The following is a 17,039-nucleotide window of genomic DNA, read 5'->3' on the forward strand; positions in this document are numbered from 1 at the left end:
AACAATTTCAATCCACATGAGGATCTTGGTCTTGGGTACGGCACAAAGGCCGTTGGAATGTACACTGCGACCATAATTTTGCCAATTACTAGACAAAAGTCATGACATGAACGTTATTCATTTCTATACGCAGTTCTCGCAGTGAGTGTACTTTTCATGCATTGTTTGAACCCTTACTTAGCTTTTATTTTTTTCACATTCGTTTTTCACCCCTTCTTTGCCCATTTTTGAGTGCCTCGGTTGGATCAATTAAATCATATACTGGTGGGGGTCGTAAAAAGACTCAAGGTCATTGTTGTAAACAAAAGTCATGACATGAACATTTTTCATTTCTATCGATCATAAAATTTTTATCGGCAATTAGAATACAAGCACAAGTAGGATGATCAGCCGCGACTCCCATCCCTGTAGCTAGGACTACGGCTCCTCCTTCTCGGTTCCCGGCGGTAATCATGTCGATTGTTTGAACGCCAGTCGGGGTTGGCGCTGGAGTCTCGCGCACGATCAGGGGCGTTACCATAGTTTGGAACATAGGAGTCGGTGTTCCCCGGTCTGGTTCCTGGTCGGCCCTGGCCATATCGATCTCGCCGTTGGTCATCTCTTCCGTCAGGTCTGTTGGCTTGGGTCCCATCCCATGGCGGGTGAGCGGGAACCGGGGGACGCGGGGGCAATCCGGTATCTCTTTGCGACGGTGGGAAAGGCCCACGGCGTTGGGCATTTCCGTGGCCCGGAGCATTTGGTCTGCCTCGGGCACCGCCGGGAATGCGACTGTTTCTGGAATCTGGTCCGCGAGAGCCAGAGCTCCCCCAGCCACTGTTTGACTGAGTATCGCCTGAACCAACGGCAGGAACAGGAGGCACTGGTGCTCGCTGACTGCGGAACTTCTTTCGATCAAGTTCATGTGAGTCTGAGAACTGAGGAATATCTCCAGGTCGTGCTGGGAGCGGAGGAGTGGTAAAGTAAGGATGCTTCAATGCATCAATGGCGTTGATTCGTTTCCGCCAGTCAAGTTTGAGAAGCTCCCCTAGAAGGGATATTGCTGTTGGACTCAGGCTATTGGCCAAATGGTAAGTTTCATTCAGATAGGAGTGGTATAGAAGACATACTCCTTGAAATAATCCGCAAGGTTCCCGCGCTTAAATCCAAAGTTCTTCACGCCCTCGCAACCTGGGAGCAAACTCCATCCAGGCATATTTTCCTCGGTGGGAGTGCCCACAAGACTGAAAATTAACTGCGCTTGGTTGAGGTCGCTGTTGCCCATGAGTATAGGCTTCCCTTTGAACATCTCGCCAAACACACAGCTGAAAAGATGGTTAGGAACCGAAAGGACCATTTGCTTCTGACAAAGACATACCCAACTCCCCACAGATCAATGGCAGTGGTGTAGCGTTTCAATTGTAGCAGTAGCTCGGGTGGGCGGTACCATCTTGTGACAACAAGAGCAGTGTACTCTCTCTTGGCCTCTCCTCCTCCTTTGCCGGGTTGCGGAGGGGGCTCATCGTAGGGTCGAGCAAGTCCGAAATCAGCAATCTGAAGAAGGCCGCCATTGCTGATCAGCAAGTTTGCCGCTGTCCATTTAGGTTAGCTCCGGTGCAGCCACAGGTTGATTCGGGGCTTACCTTTCATATCACGATGTAAAATGCGGCTCTATGATATCGTTAGCTAAATTACGCGAACTGAGTGTCACACATACTGCATGTAGATATTTGAGACCCTCAAGGAGTTGCATCAAATAGCATTTGATCTGGGGCTCGGTAAAGTGGACAGCCGGATTTTCTAGCAGTCCCGAAAGGTCATGCTCCATATATGGGAAGACCATGTACATGCTAGGCTTCTTTCGTCCATCACCTGATATGTAGTCAGAGTAATTCCCTCTCTAGAAGCGCACGAAGCAAGCTAACCTTTTCCTCGCTCGATTGCCATCTCTTTGAGTTGCAAAATATTTGGGTGCGAAAGCGCCTTGAGAAGCTTGATCTCTCGAATAGCAGTGATAGGAAACTAGCTCAGAGTCAGCTGTGAGCCATAGAAGACTCCTGGGGTAATGGAAACCACTCACGCCTTCTTTTTCGTGGTGCATCAAGATCTTTTTGAGGGCCACAACCGTCGTGTCTTTCTTTGATCTTGCGCGATAGACCTCACTATTGACCGGTCAGGCATGTTGCTTTTTTGGGTCCAGTAAAACCTTACCCAAAGGTTCCTTCTCCAAGCTTCCCGACAAATTCATAGTCACGAATGTTGGAACAGCCGGGGAATCGGGCTTGGTCGTTGCCGTCTTTCTCAAGGGATGTGATTGCCATATTGAATCGGGCGGTATGAGTTGTCGCCCGTGACAAATATGGCAGGTATTATTCGATTCAGCGTCGCGTCGAATCTCACGTCAAAGATTCGAAGCAATTGTCGCGTGGTTGGGGCAGACAGATCGGAGTGAATGTAAAGCGTCGAGCTCAGTCGGTAAAAATGTTCCAAGGCAAGTTTGGGCTCAAGGAATCCTTAAAAGACCGAGTCATCTCACAACGGAGGGGATTCAAGTGAAAGTGAAAAGGCGGTTACAATGATGTCGCATTGCTTTCTTTGAATGGAATAAATCTCGAGTTGGACCACTCAGAGTGAATAGAGACCTGAATAGGGACCAGCCCAAACGAGGCGCAGACAAGACAGGCCGAAATGCCCAATGATCAATGATGTGATTGCTCGGAGATCAAATAATTGATGCGGTTGAGTGCCGTCACGGGTCACGTGTAGCGACTTCCCCGTCTCCGACCAAGGGCAGAACTCTCCAACCTCACCCGAGTTCTGTGAAGCAACGACAGTCATTCCCAACATACAGTAAGTGCTACAGGCATTGACTTCGGTATCTGTCCGTGGTTAACCATATCCCAATTCGTACAGTCATGGCGGGCAACTCATCCCACCCTATCCACATCCACCCGGTTCGCCCGCTCTACCGCTTCACTGCAACCGCATTGGGCGCAAGCATGTGGTTCTTCGTATGCAATCCCTTTTCTAGCCATTGAGTGCACTATGCTGACCTTCCTCTTCTGTGCAGCTCATGTACCGGGCCAAGAAGGACGGACCAGCTCTGTTGGGCTGGAAGCACCCTTGGGACCATTGATCTCCGAATTTTATCGTTGATTTTGTTTCTCTTTATATCAAATGGTCACTGTGCACTGTGTGGCCAAATTCAATGCTGACTGGATTGGTCAAATTGCGTACGGGGTACATTGGAGATAAACACAGAGTTGTTCCAGAGTGCGTGTCAAAACAGGTCCAGTTCATGATAGCCATTTACCAGTCGAAATGTATCATACCCTTTCTCTTTCATTTTTGTTATGGGCACAAGGGTTAGGCCCGTGTTAGCTGGGTAGAGAGCCTAAAATCCTCTATCTACAACTTTATGTGTAACTGCTATAAGTACAGTGCGAGCCCTTCGACAGCGTGCATTACATGCGCATTTCCTCCAACAGCACCTTGTACATGCGACGCTTCTTGTGATAGTTTCGCTGCAAGCGGGCACGAGCATGTCCAAGTATCTGTGCCAGGCGAGGGAAAATGTTCTTCTCCGCTATCCAGGCGAGAGCGAAGACACCCAAAGCCAGCGCAACCAACCAGCTTCGGAACCCGTCAGACATAGACGTCAGTTGCATAACGTCCACGACCCATTGAGAAGGCCTGAAGAGCATGTAAGCCGAAATGAAGAGATCAACAATGATAGTAACGAGGTATGGCACTATAGAAAATTAGTCAAACTACTCAAGCACCCTGGGATGGGATTTTCACCATTCATTGTCATTGGTTTCCGGAACGGGGGACCAGCACTGAGAATGACACTAGTCAGGATGTACTGGAAGCAGGAGAACAGGAACAAAGCTGTGTTCTCTGAGTTGACAATGTTGCTCTTCTCGAGGTCCAGCTGCGGCGGCATAAACCTGGAAAATGTTAGAAGCGGCGCAAGACGATTAGACTATAGGACACCGACCATGGCTGTAATTGTACTGTCTGGAAAACAGCAAGCTGCGATAGTACTACAATTGAGATATGTCCAAGCAACGGTGTCAATACCTTGCGTGAAACAAGGTCGGCGGTTGGACGCTTCCGAGATAGCGTGGGGGCAGGGTCAGCCCATCCCACTGTGAGTAAGATTAGACTAGCACGAATTTTGAACCATGGGATCACTTACTGAAGATTGCAATTGGCATAATGAGCGCAAGATCGATGAAGAGGAACTGGGGATGGTTAGTTATCTGATGACTTTGGAGTATGGTGGTCTGCTTACTTGGAAATCACCCAGGTTTGACCCTGAAGTATAGAGGAAGCTGACAGAGGAGAATTGAATGGCGGAATAAAGACTCATGAACTTGAAGCAGGAAAAGCTTGTCACCAAAGCAGCTCGGCCCTCGCTGTGACCATTGTTAGACATCTACTTCACCAATCAACGCATAAAACTTACCGAATCAAGGTCGGGACACAGGAGATTTCGAATACTCGACTAGTGAAAGGTGCAGCGACGGACGCCTCGGCATCTGACAAGGAAATACCAACATCGGCGGCTTTCAGTGCACCACAATCATTGGCACCATCTCCGCAAAAGCCGCAGCAGTAATCGATGGACTGAAGTTTCTCAACCAGTTCATGCTTTTCGTCCGGAGACATTCTGGCGAATACCTTTCCGCAAACAAGTACCTAGAGCCAGACAGGTCAGATTGCTCCAATTGATAAAAGGAGTATAAAGCGAGTGGGTACACCTACCTTATTGAGGACATCCTCGTTTCCGTAATCGATCATCCATCTAAATACATCACCAGTCACGGCAACAGAGAACTTAAGCTCGGCGATGGCGTTCCCTGGAATGGAAATGTCGTTTTCACCGGTATCAATAGGCTGCAATATATCAGTTCCAGTTCTCCAGCATATGTAAAGAAGTACTCTACCATAAGTGTTCTCGGGTCCAATCGAAGATCAGGGTTGTCCACGCTTTCCCATATGAGAGAAGTTTTGGAAAAAAGACCGGGCTCTGCATCTTGAATTAGATTTGAATTTGACATATTGCGGTAAAACTAACCTTCAATCAAATGGGGAATGAAGCATGGTTCATCTGCTCCAAGCATTTTGCATTCGCGCGCAACACTTATTGCAGTCAAAATATTGTCACCTGTGCACATGACATTGCGTATTCCCGCTTCGTTCAGCTCAGAAATCACACTGGCAGTGCTAGGTTTCAGCTTGTTTTCGAAAATTATGAAACCTAAGAACTCCAGGTTTGATTCGGCATCGGTTCGAGTCATTTTCTGGACTTTCATCCAACTAAGCTTTCGTTCATACTTGGTGGCGCATGCAATCACACGATATCCTTTGTGTGTGTAGTAACTCAGGAGATCTTCATAATCCGAGGGAACTGAAACAACAGTTAGCATGCAGTTGGATAGAAATGGTAGTTACTGACGAGATTCAGGAACGCAAATATCCTTTATACTTTCCGGTGCACCTTTTACAAAGAAGCTTGCTCCGTTGTCACCGAATCTTCTGGTCACTACACTCGCGCGGCGGAGGTGGGAGACAAACTCAAAGCTGCGTAGGACTCCGAGCTCCAGGCGATTCTAGGATAGATTAGAGCCTTTAGATTTCTTTTTAGCGGGGTGAGCAACTTACAGCCGAAGTATCTTCTTGATTGGCATGCTGAGGAGGCTTTGCAACTGAGGGTGCAATGGTGTCGTATTTGTGGGCTCGGTCCGAAACATGATTTCCTCCCTCTTCGAAAGTCCAATCAGTGAACTGGAACATCTTCACGTCGAGAGGATCCCCTAGTAGCTCATCGTCCACTACCCTGAGAGAATGACACGTCGCCATGGTGTACATGATTTTTCTTTGCTTATCGAGATCATATGCAGAGTTTGCCTTCTTAGAAGGGAGAAGGAAACCATCAGAGGTCTCAGAGAGCAATTCGGAAAACCTGTAGACTCTTAGTGAGGGCCACGTAATTTTCTAGGGAGTTTCAAACCTTTGAGCGCGGGTTACGATGCGCGCTCCGAGGACATCCAGCCCATCTTCGGTCAGAGTTCCAGTTTTATCAAAACAGACAACGTCAAGTTTTCCACCAACATTCACCCTGACATATGTTAGTGTCACGTCAGAAATACCTTGCTTTGTAACTCACTTCTGTGGACTGATACAGAAAATACTCTGCTTCTTCAGTCGAGAAAGAGCAAAGTTGGTTCCAATGGTAAGTGTGGCCGGAAGAGCTGGCGGCACAACAATCGTTATCAGATCGAGGGCTCGCACTATGATCAAGTGCCAGGCGAGCTATACTCTGGTCAGTATTTGGCATTCAAAATGGGGCTTATCTGTTCGAATTTGACTTACGCCCAACCGAACAAAATTGACAAACGAGGCAATGAAACCAAGGAGAGCAACCACGCCCATAACTGCAATGTATCGAAACGAGTCCCGGTAGAACTTGAATCCGGAAGGTTTGGGGAAAAGCATAGAGCGAACTAGTGCACCCTTTGTTGTCAAAAAGCCAGTTCTGACAACGATTGCCAAAGCTACTGCTTCATCGTCATCAACATTCTGAGGTCGTCTAGCGCGTATCACTTTTGTTCCGCTGAAGAGGAAATGCTTGGCAACCTGGGGGTGTATAGAAGGGGTGCTAAGATCAAGATATTTGAGGGCGTCATCGGTGAGAGGTGCTTTGGAGACCGGGACAGATTCGCCTGTCTTTATGTTAGATACCAAGGACCCGGCAAATGAATAATACATACCAGTGAGCATGCTTTCATTCACAATGCAATCCCCTGACAACAATATGCAGTCACACGGGACCTGGTTAAGCGAGGGATCCGAGAACTCAAAAACATCGCCAGGAACCAACTCCTGAGAGGAAACCGATCGCCCTGAAAGACGGTCAGTAATTGGATAAAGGCAAAGTGTCAAATCGACTTACAGAATCCGTTTCTCAGAACACGAACATCACATTCAAAAAGAGAAATCTCTCTGAGCCGACTCATTGTCTACTAATATATTAGCATGCGATGCGAGACAATTATTGGGTAGAGCATACCGATTTGGTCTCAAGCACAGTTGTTGCTATGCTGAAAAATGAGATGAGGAAAATGCAGACGGCATAGTAATAGTATTCGTCCATCGACCAAAGAACAAGGCTGGCGACTTGGAAGATATAGAAAGGATGAAAAGCCTGATTCGTTAGAATACCATCATACAAAGTTGTTGGAGAAACCCACCTCTTCGAGAAGAAGCTGAGGCACAGTCTTTTGATGAATTTCAATAACGTTGCGCTCGAAGATTTGTTCTCTGCTGTCTCGCTCATCGGCATCTAACCCTACTCGCATGACCTTGGCATTTGTCCACGAGGGATCTTTCCAGCCATTGATCAAGGAGAATTTATCCTCAAGGGGATGGTAAAAGAACTTCAAGTACCTGTAATCAATAAAATGCAGTGAATCAATAGTCGGATCGCTATCTTCATCATAGGTGTGACTCGAAGAATCAGCGAACACCGTAGAAAGAGGACGGCCATAGGCTTGGCTGCCGATTTCATGTATAGTGAATTGATTCCATTGATCCTGTCATGCATTAGGAATTTCATTCAAGTATAATGGTGTCAGTTCCTCACCTCGATTGCCACCCACTGGCATTTTCCGATGGGAGTCGGCTTCCCAATTAATCGAACCCGCCATCTTGGCAGCCACCGAAAGAGTAGGTAGGCAAAGCCACCAGTCAAGATGCAGAGGGCGACATATAGGGCAAACCCGCCAGCGCTTGTGGAGAAGCCAGCAAAGACAGCGGTCAAATCTTCTGATGCGATATAGACCTTCTGATTCAGCCTGTTGCCGGATCGTCGGTCATGTCCATAGGAGCTTGCCGACATATAGCGAGAAAGAAGAGGATGCTCGACAGAGTCACGAGATACAGATAGTCTCTTTGAAACAAAGGACCCTCTAGCTGACTCGAGGTCTTCGTCGCCCATCGCATGGACTGACTCTTCATCGATCTCGCTCTCTTCCTCTACCGCATCCTCATTCGACCACTCCTCGAAGTCCTCTCCGTCTTGAAAGTATGTGAAGCTGACGGTAGAGCCTGTTCGATTGCGACGGTGTGCGAATGACACAACACTAGAAGGAATGCTTTCCGAGATCGGTCCATCAAAAACCTGAGATTGATTAGCTCACCATCTGCGTGAAATTTGTCTTTGACATACCTCGTTACGTGCCATCTCCACGTCCGACACGACACTCATGCTACATGGACATTAGCATTGTGGACATCATAGGGTGCAATCGGAGGAATAGCTACCTGCTTCGCATGGAATCGCGCCGCATCCCGTTCCGAGGCATTGAAAGATCCACAGGACCAGTCCCCGAAGGGGAATGTGGACGACTTCCCATCATGAGCTCAGTTCCTCTGGGGATAGGAATACATGTAAAGGTCGAAGATCCAGTGTGGAAGAAGGGAAGGGTGTGATCGACCTTATCGGGTCCCACCGCGGAGAATAGCTTATCATCATGTGATGGCTTACAATTACCCGAAAAGGCATTCGCATCCTTGGACTTTGTATATGCCAGACAGCTTCTATGTTAGATTTGTACGAGTATATTCCATACAGCTTCAAGGATTGCCTTTACCTTTTTGGCTCGTCTTGCTAAACTCTCTTTTGCTTGGCAACAAGTCTCCAAGTCCATTAGTTGAATTGGTTAAAACTGGTCAGTCAATCTTATAGATTACGTTGTTTATGCAAGTGGGGTTTGAAATGTTCTATCGGCCCTATTCTCCAGAAAGTACAGCTTGCTGCTCTAGCAGAGCTCGCTAGTTAATTTGATCTTACTGTCCTATGCCTGTAGGGTGCATTTCATTGGGGTTAGATGGCTTTGATCTGCTTGCTCTTCAGGTGTTACTTGCAAAATGCAAGTCGGTCATGTTTGAGTGGCTGTTGGGGACCTCTTATGGCATCTTGCAGGGATAATACCAATGTTCGTACATGAGCGTTAAGCCTACATACATATACGTGTGCCACTGCTGATGTCATTGATTCCTGTCTATCAATAAGACTCAAAGTGTTTAGAGCTTGTAAGTATGGGAATTTTCTGCAGAAATCACATCCATATATGGAGCAGATTCGTTCAAATTTTTAGTCAAATTAAACAATGTTGCATTGCATGACAACACGCGAAAAATAGGCCCTCTGGTTTGAGATAGATGGTTTGATAGTCAGTCATGGTAATGCTGCATCCCACAGCCAGCATATCATAACAGTGATATATCAGCATAGTGTGATCCTATAGTCATCCTGCGTTGAACGTCATCCAGTCAACTACCGGTGTGCAACACCGTTTCTAAATATATCCGGGGTTATGGACGATCCCCAATTCCAACCCAGGCTCAGAGAGCACCTAGGATATATGTATAGTGATCTTGATAGCCACTTATACATATATCTAGGCAGGTAAAATTGTAAGTCAGATCTTCAAGGGCCTAAGAGGGGTAACAAGGGAGAGTTTGCGGTCCAGGGCCAGGGTCAAAATTGAAAAAAATGAGGATGGAATGGTTGAAGATGATATCCAAGTCGCTAAATGATAATCAAATTCAAAGACTAGAAAGAGACAGTGTCAAACAGTATTGTTGGGAGAATTTGCAGCCTTTGCAGCGATTCTCAACCAGAACCGTCGCGTCCCGCCAAGCCCCTCGGCCAGAGGCGCTAACGATCCCACCATCTTCCAGACTCTCCTCTCCCCCAAAACTAGTATCAAATTCTTCCTTTCTTCTTCATTCCCCCATCTCTCCCTCTCTACCTCATTCACCATGTCTGAGCCCATCAGAAACAAGAAGGCCGATTTCCCGGTCGCACCGTAAGGACCCCCTGTCTTATTTTTTCTTACTATCACCCTAGCAAAAAAACTGACTGGCAACAGGACCCCGCAAAACACGCCGGCCAACAATGCTCCTATCTCCTCTCACGCCCAGCAGCCTGGCGTTTCCAGCATCAAGGAAGGTGAGTAACTGCTTCCTGGATTTGATATTCCCCTCTCTGGTCGCCATTGGTCCGTGACTGACCGTGTCTTTGCAGAGTCCCTTGACAATGCCGCCGCTGCCTCTCTCTTCGCCCGCAACCCTGCCCTTGTCTCCATGATCCAGGGAAAGCTGGGTCAGCTCGTTGGTCGCTCATCCGGCTACATCGAATCTCTCCCCCCATCCGTCCGCCGCCGTGTCGCTGGCCTGAAGGGTCTTCAAAAGGAGCACGCCAAGCTCGAGGCTCAGTTCCAGGAAGAGGTTTTGGAGCTCGAGAAGAAGTTCTTTGGCAAGTTCACCCCGCTGTACCAGCGCCGTTCCACGATAGTCAACGGTGGTGTCGAGCCTACCGAGGATGAGGTTGAGGCCGGCAAGGAGGATGAAGAGGAGGAGGAGACCAAGGAGGAACCAAAGAAGGAGGAGGGTGAGCCCATGAGTGGTATTCCTGAGTTCTGGCTCTCCGCTATGAAGAACCAGATTTCTCTTGCTGAGATGATCACCGAGCGAGATGAGGAGGCCCTCAAGCACCTCATCGACATCCGCATGGAGTACCTTGACCGACCGGGATTCCGCCTCATTTTCGAATTTTCCGAGAACGAGTTCTTCACCAACAAAACTATCTCCAAGTCATACTTCTACAAGGACGAGAATGGATACGGTGGCGACTTCATCTACGACCACGCCGATGGCTCTCAGATTGACTGGAAGGAGGACCAGGACCTGACTCTGCGCCTTGAGAGCAAGAAGCAGCGCAACAAGAGTAAGTCACTCATCGCGGGTATTTCACATCATCATCTAACAGTCCCCCCAGACACCAAGCAGACCCGCGTTGTGAAGATCAGCGTGCCCACCGAGTCCTTCTTCAACTTCTTCTCGCCCCCACAGCCCCCCACCGAGGACGATGAGTCCGTTGCTAGCGACATCGAAGAGCGCCTGGAACTTGACTACCAGCTTGGTGAAGATATTAAGGAGAAGCTCATTCCTCGTGCCATCGACTGGTTCACCGGCGAGGCTCTTCAGTTCGAGGAGCTGGGTGACGATATGGATGCCGACGAGTTTGAGGATGAAGACGACGAAGACGAGGATGACGACGAGGACGAGGACGAGCACGGGTCAGACCGCGATGTGGACGAGGAGGACACAGACGAAGAGGTACAGTCCCCCAAGCAGTACGATCTTCGATACACACTAACCTGATTCTAGGATGATGGTACCTCCAAGCCCAAGAAGGAGGCCGCCGAGTGCAAGCAAAACTAAGAAGAAAAGTTGACGGTGAACGCCCAACATGAATGACAGAAATCGTGCCCTCTGATATTTTGCTATGCTTTCGCTGATGCGTGTCTTGTCTCTGATCCTTTCCTACTTTCTAATATTCAATCAATACTTGACATAATCGGTGTGTAATTTCTCGCCTCCAGCGCTCTTGTCAAGTGAGAGTTGGCGATTAGAGGCCTCAATAGCTGATAGAATATGTTTTCCCATGTCTAAGTCAGAAGTATAGAGACCTGAAACAGTTCAAACAAGTAGACCATGTAAACTATGTACATGTAAAACATTATGGTGGTCAAACAGGGATGGCGGTGACAGGTTGTGGGGACGCCCCCCCCCCCCCGTATATTTCCCTAAGCTCCTTCAGGGGCTCTCGCTAAATGGCCAGCTGTTAGTCTCTCCAAGGGTTGTTTTCCTTTCCACCAACCACTCTATTTCTTATCCTTTTCTTGACTATTCTTCTCCGGAACATGAAATGAGGGAGAGTCCCTCTTGTCTTTGGACTTGATTTCGTTTTCCATTCGATGCCCCGGCGCCCCCGAACCCTTTCTGATTACTGGAGCTCTTGCAAATATCCTTTCCTTGCAGCACGAATAACGAACTACCGTGATGGCGCACATTTACGAGGTTGGAACAAGGGCCTGGCAGCCCGACCCAACGGAGGGATGGTTGGCATCCGAGGTGAAAGAGAAGCTGGTGGATGGAGAGAAGGTGCAGCTGGTGTTTGAGGTCGAGAACGGAGAGGTCAGTCTGACTAGATGCGCATCTGGTCTTTTTTTCATCTGGGGATATGGCGACTGATGATACTCGAATACATAGACAAAAACCGTCGAGACCACGCAATCAGAACTGCAGGTCGACAACAACCCCAAACTACCTCCGTTGATGAATCCTGCGATGCTAGAAGCAAGCGAAGATCTGACGAATCTATCTCATTTGAACGAACCCGCTGGTTTGTCTCGCTTCTAGATATGTTGTGTGCTGCTTCCCAGCTGACGGCTTTGAAGTCCTGCAGGCTATTAAACTTCGCTATGCCCAGAAGGAGATATATACCTACAGTGGTATTGTCCTGATTGCAACCAACCCTTTTGCCCGAGTCGATTCGCTGTATGTGCCGCAGATGGTGCAAGTCTATGCTGGGAAACACCGTGCCTCCCAGGCACCTCATCTGTTCGCGATTGCAGAGGAAGCATTCGCGTAAGGACCAGCCCTCCCCTTCTCATTTCGTTCGCTTATTTATCTTTCACAGTGACATGCTTCGTGATGGAAAGAACCAAACGATTGTGGTATCGGGTGAATCTGGTGCTGGTAAGACCGTGAGCGCGAAATACATCATGCGTTATTTTGCGACTCGCGAATCTTCCGACCAGCCCGGAAAGTACACCACGAGTCGAGCAGATGCCATAAGTGAGACTGAAGAGCAGATTTTGGCAACAAATCCGGTTATGGAAGCGTTCGGTAACGCCAAAACAACTCGCAATGACAACTCCTCCCGTTTCGGAAAATATATCGAAATCATGTTCGATGACCGAACGAATATCATTGGTGCCAAAATTAGAACCTATCTTCTCGAGCGGTCCAGGTTGGTTTTCCAACCTTTGAAGGAACGCAACTACCACATCTTCTACCAGCTTGTGGCTGGCGCTTCAGACCAAGAAAAGCAAGACCTCAATCTTTTGTCTGCCGAGGACTTTGAGTATCTCAATCAAGGCGGTACTCCGACTATTGACGGTGTTGATGACAAGGCTGAGTTTGAGGCCACTAGAAAGTCGTTGGCTACTATCGGTGTTCCAACGGAAGACCAAACCGGCATTTTCCGCGTTCTTGCTGCGTTGCTACATCTTGGTAATGTCAAGATCACAGCTACCCGTACCGAATCGTCCCTTTCATCGACCGAGCCTGCCCTTGTGCGCGCTTGTGAGCTGCTTGGTATTGATGCCAACGAGTTTGCGAGATGGATCGTCAAAAAGCAACTCATCACCCGCGGGGAAAAGATCACCTCAAACTTGACACAGCAACAAGCTCTCGTCGTCCGAGACTCAGTCGCCAAATTCATTTATTCAAGTCTGTTTGATTGGCTTGTTGACAAGATCAATCGCCGACTGGCTACAGACGAGGTTCTTGAGAAGTTCAAGTGCTTCATTGGTGTTCTGGATATCTACGGCTTTGAACACTTTGCCAAAAACTCTTTCGAACAATTCTGTATCAACTATGCCAATGAGAAGCTCCAGCAGGAGTTCAACCAGCATGTTTTCAAGCTTGAGCAGGAAGAATATGTACGGGAAGAAATCGATTGGACTTTTATCGACTTCTCGGATAACCAGCCTTGTATCGATTTGATCGAAGCCAAGCTTGGTATACTATCGCTTTTGGATGAAGAATCTCGACTTCCCATGGGTTCTGATGAGCAGTTCGTCACCAAGCTTCACCATCACTTTGCCGCCGATAAGCAAAAGTTCTACAAGAAGCCCAGATTCGGAAAGTCCGCATTCACTGTTTGTCACTACGCTGTTGATGTTACTTATGAATCCGATGGTTTCATTGAGAAGAACCGCGATACTGTGCCCGATGAACATTTGGAGGTGTTGCGCAACTCTTCAAATCCATTCATTAAGGAGATTCTGGACACTGCCGCTGCTGTCCGTGAAAAGGATTCTGCCTCTGTCTCATCCAAACCTGTGGCAGCAGCACCTGGTCGCCGGATCGGTGTTGCAGTGAACCGCAAACCCACGCTCGGAGGAATCTTCAAGTCTTCACTGATTGAGCTGATGCACACCATCAATTCTACTGAGGTCCATTACATCCGCTGCATCAAGCCTAATGAAGCTAAGGAAGCTTGGAAATTTGAGGGACCCATGGTCCTAAGTCAACTGAGGGCCTGCGGTGTCTTGGAAACTGTTCGAATTAGTACTGCCGGTTACCCAACTCGATGGACCTATGAAGAATTTGCTATTCGCTATTACATGTTGTGTCATTCCTCACAATGGACCTCGGAGATCCGAGAGATGTGTCATGCTATTCTACGAAAAGCCCTTGGAGAGGCTAGCCACCAAAAGCAGGTCAAGTACCAGCTGGGCCTCACCAAGATTTTTTTCCGGGCAGGTATGCTCGCTTTCTTGGAGAACCTCAGAACCTCCAGACTGAACGAATGTGCCATCATGATCCAGAAGAACCTGCGAGCCAAGTATTACCGCCGCCGCTACCTCGATGCTCGCGAATCTATTCTCACCACTCAGGCCTTTATTCGAGGATTCCTGGCACGCCAGCGCGCCCAGGAAATCCGCCGCACCAAGGCTGCTACCACGATTCAGCGGGTCTGGCGTGGCCAGAAGGAGAAGAAGCGATACACTCAGATTCGCAAGAACTTCATTTTGTTCCAGTCCATTGCCAAGGGATTCCTTTGTCGGCGAAATATTATGGACTCTATTCATGGGAACGCAGCCAAGGTCATTCAACGTGCATTCCGTTCATGGCGTCAATTGCGGTCCTGGAGAGAGTATCGTCGTAAGGTTATCACTGTTCAGAACCTTTGGAGAGGAAAACAGGCGAGAAATGCCTACAAGCGACTCCGTGAGGATGCACGCGATCTCAAGCAAATTTCGTATAAACTCGAGAACAAGGTGGTTGAGTTGACTCAGATCATTCAATCTCTCAAGCTTGAAAACAAGACCTTGGTTTCGCAGTTAGAAAACTATGATACTCAATTGAAGTCGTGGCGCAGTCGTCATAACACACTGGAGGCTCGCACCAAGGAGCTTCAAGCCGAAGCAAACCAGGCTGGCATCACTGCAGCCCGGTTAGAGGCCATCGAAGAGGAGATGGCTAAGCTACAACAAAGCTATACCGAGGCTCAAGCCAACATTAAACGCCTTCAAGAAGAAGAAAGACTCTCTCGGGAGGCTTTACAGGCCGCCGACGAGGAGCTTCAGCGCCTCAAGCTTATTGACGCCGATCATGAGAAAGACAAAACTGGCCTTCGCCAGCGCATCTCGGAGCTTGAGGAACAGCTCGAGGTTGCCAAGCGATCTGTACCGGTCAACGGAGTCAATGGCGATCTTCCAAACGGCGGCGCAGTCCAAGCGCCTGCGCCGGCATTGATCAACCTGGTGTCCTCGAAGAAGCCCAAGCCAAAGAGACGCAGCGCTGGCGCCGAGAAGATTGAGACGGATCGTTTCAGCGGTGCTTACAATCCTCGGCCCGTATCAATGGCAATCACACCTGGTTCCATGGCCGCTCGTCAGAACGCAGTGATCTCTCCAGGATCGGAATCTGTTGAGTACGAACTCGAAAACTTGCTCTCAGAGGAGGACGACTTGAACGAGGAGGTCGGTATGGGTCTGATTCGCAACCTGAAGATCCCTCTCCCAAGCTCGACCCCACCACCTACCGAAAAGGAAGTTCTCTTCCCAGCATACTTGATCAACCTGGTCACATCCGAGATGTGGAACAATGGTTTCGTCAAGGAGTCGGAGCGATTCTTAGCCAATGTCATGCAGTCCATTCAGCAGGAGGTCATGCAGCACGATGGTGATGATGCAATCAATCCTGGAGCCTTCTGGCTGTCCAACGTGCACGAGATGCTCTCCTTTGTCTTCCTGGCCGAGGATTGGTACGAGGCTCAGAAAACTGAGAATTATGAGTACGACCGTCTGCTGGAGATCGTCAAGCACGACCTTGAGAGCTTGGAATTCAACATTTACCACACCTGGATGAAGGTTTTGAAGAAAAAGCTTTACAAGATGATTGTGCCTGCGATTATTGAGTCACAGTCACTTCCAGGCTTTGTTACGAGCGAAACTAACCGTTTCCTCGGGAAGCTCTTGCCCTCTAACAACAATCCTGCCTACAGCATGGACAACCTTCTCAGTCTCTTGAACGGTGTCTACAAAGCTATGAAGGCGTTCTACCTTGAAGACACAATTGTCACTCAGACCGTAACAGAGCTGCTGCGCCTGGTTGGTGTCACCGCATTTAATGATCTCCTCATGCGGCGTAACTTCCTTTCATGGAAACGTGGTCTTCAAATCAACTACAACATCACCCGGATTGAGGAGTGGTGCAAGAGCCACGACATGCCAGAGGGAACTTTGCAGTTGGAGCATCTTATGGTATGTTTCTTCCCATTGTTTGGGTCTTGGCCTGCTAACGTTTATAACAGCAAGCGACAAAGCTTCTGCAACTGAAGAAGGCGACTTTGAATGATATTGAGATCATTCAAGATATTTGCTGGATGTAAGTTTGGCCCATGCCGTCTATGATATCCATCCATTAACATCGTTCCAGGCTGTCACCAAACCAGATTCAGAAACTTCTAAACCAGTACCTGGTTGCAGACTATGAACAGCCCATTAACGGGGAAATCATGAAGGCCGTCGCTTCTCGTGTCACGGAGAAGAGTGATGTACTTCTGTTGGCCCCTGTCGATATGGAGGACAGTGGCCCCTATGAGATTGCCGAGCCCCGTGTTATCACCGCTCTGGAGACCTATACCCCATCTTGGCTCCAAACACCGCGGCTGAAGCGACTGGCTGAGATTGTGTCAGCGCAGGCGATGGCGCAACAAGAGAAGCTCGAATTGGACAATGGGGTAATTGAGGAATAGATCTGTATGTTGTATATTAGAGAGACTATCCTGTGAGCTACGGATTACGACCTGCCTGGATTTCTTCATGGCTTTTGAGATATAGTGATGCGATGATTTTCATTTGTGTTTTGCATGAGACGTCTTAGCTATAGACAGAACAGAACTCTGT

At 48.4% G+C, this 17,039-nt stretch overlaps 5 protein-coding genes across 5 annotated transcripts; 3 read left to right on the forward strand and 2 right to left on the reverse strand.

The window, feature by feature from the left end:
- Positions 1 to 386: 386 nt before the first annotated feature.
- Positions 387 to 2,297, reverse strand: N7508_000797 (CDC2/CDK family serine/threonine-protein kinase; the record flags this gene model as incomplete). The annotated part of the gene is made up of 8 exons (XM_058458882.1): positions 387 to 1,053; positions 1,107 to 1,301; positions 1,355 to 1,568; positions 1,620 to 1,647; positions 1,694 to 1,848; positions 1,902 to 1,998; positions 2,057 to 2,138; positions 2,188 to 2,297. 8 exons carry the CDS (start codon positions 2,295 to 2,297, stop codon positions 387 to 389), a joined length of 1,548 nt encoding a protein of 515 aa, XP_058325104.1.
- A 477-nt stretch (positions 2,298 to 2,774) lies between these two features.
- On the forward strand, positions 2,775 to 3,128 carry N7508_000798 (uncharacterized protein). The gene is made up of 3 exons (XM_058458883.1): positions 2,775 to 2,826; positions 2,890 to 2,987; positions 3,047 to 3,128. Exons 2-3 carry the CDS (start codon positions 2,892 to 2,894, stop codon positions 3,110 to 3,112), a joined length of 162 nt encoding a protein of 53 aa, XP_058325105.1. The 5' UTR covers positions 2,775 to 2,826; positions 2,890 to 2,891; the 3' UTR covers positions 3,113 to 3,128.
- A 312-nt stretch (positions 3,129 to 3,440) lies between these two features.
- N7508_000799 (uncharacterized protein) lies at positions 3,441 to 8,402 on the reverse strand (the record flags this gene model as incomplete). The annotated part of the gene is made up of 21 exons (XM_058458884.1): positions 3,441 to 3,727; positions 3,778 to 3,926; positions 3,977 to 4,127; positions 4,178 to 4,223; positions 4,274 to 4,397; positions 4,448 to 4,680; positions 4,747 to 4,878; positions 4,929 to 5,011; positions 5,060 to 5,392; positions 5,441 to 5,594; positions 5,647 to 5,947; positions 5,996 to 6,103; positions 6,152 to 6,297; positions 6,358 to 6,707; positions 6,756 to 6,887; positions 6,938 to 7,004; positions 7,055 to 7,189; positions 7,236 to 7,577; positions 7,628 to 8,164; positions 8,213 to 8,252; positions 8,308 to 8,402. 21 exons carry the CDS (start codon positions 8,400 to 8,402, stop codon positions 3,441 to 3,443), a joined length of 3,945 nt encoding a protein of 1,314 aa, XP_058325106.1.
- Positions 8,403 to 9,810: 1,408 nt separating this feature from the next.
- Positions 9,811 to 11,274, forward strand: nap1 (histone chaperone NAP1; the record flags this gene model as incomplete). Its single annotated transcript, XM_058458885.1, has 5 exons — positions 9,811 to 9,857; positions 9,921 to 10,000; positions 10,076 to 10,777; positions 10,829 to 11,169; positions 11,221 to 11,274. 5 exons carry the CDS (start codon positions 9,811 to 9,813, stop codon positions 11,272 to 11,274), a joined length of 1,224 nt encoding a protein of 407 aa, XP_058325107.1.
- A 621-nt stretch (positions 11,275 to 11,895) lies between these two features.
- On the forward strand, positions 11,896 to 16,888 carry N7508_000801 (type V myosin; the record flags this gene model as incomplete). Its single annotated transcript, XM_058458886.1, has 6 exons — positions 11,896 to 12,030; positions 12,106 to 12,238; positions 12,294 to 12,483; positions 12,536 to 16,394; positions 16,445 to 16,518; positions 16,570 to 16,888. 6 exons carry the CDS (start codon positions 11,896 to 11,898, stop codon positions 16,886 to 16,888), a joined length of 4,710 nt encoding a protein of 1,569 aa, XP_058325108.1.
- Between the last annotated feature and the right edge of the window lie 151 nt (positions 16,889 to 17,039).

Source organism: Penicillium antarcticum (genome assembly GCF_028974205.1).
Source record: "Penicillium antarcticum strain IBT 31339 chromosome Unknown utg000001l_segment0_segment0, whole genome shotgun sequence".
NCBI classification, from domain to species: Eukaryota; Fungi; Ascomycota; class Eurotiomycetes; order Eurotiales; family Aspergillaceae; genus Penicillium; species Penicillium antarcticum.

Excerpts from the sequence above, each read along its gene's own strand:
- N7508_000798 (XM_058458883.1), top strand. The coding sequence starts at position 2,892 with ATGGCGGGCAACTCATCCCACCCTATCCACATCCACCCGGTTCGCCCG. Across the intron at positions 2,988-3,046 it reads GCGCAAGCATGTGGTTCTTC|CTCATGTACCGGGCCAAGAA; the intron begins GTATGCAATCCC and ends TCTTCTGTGCAG.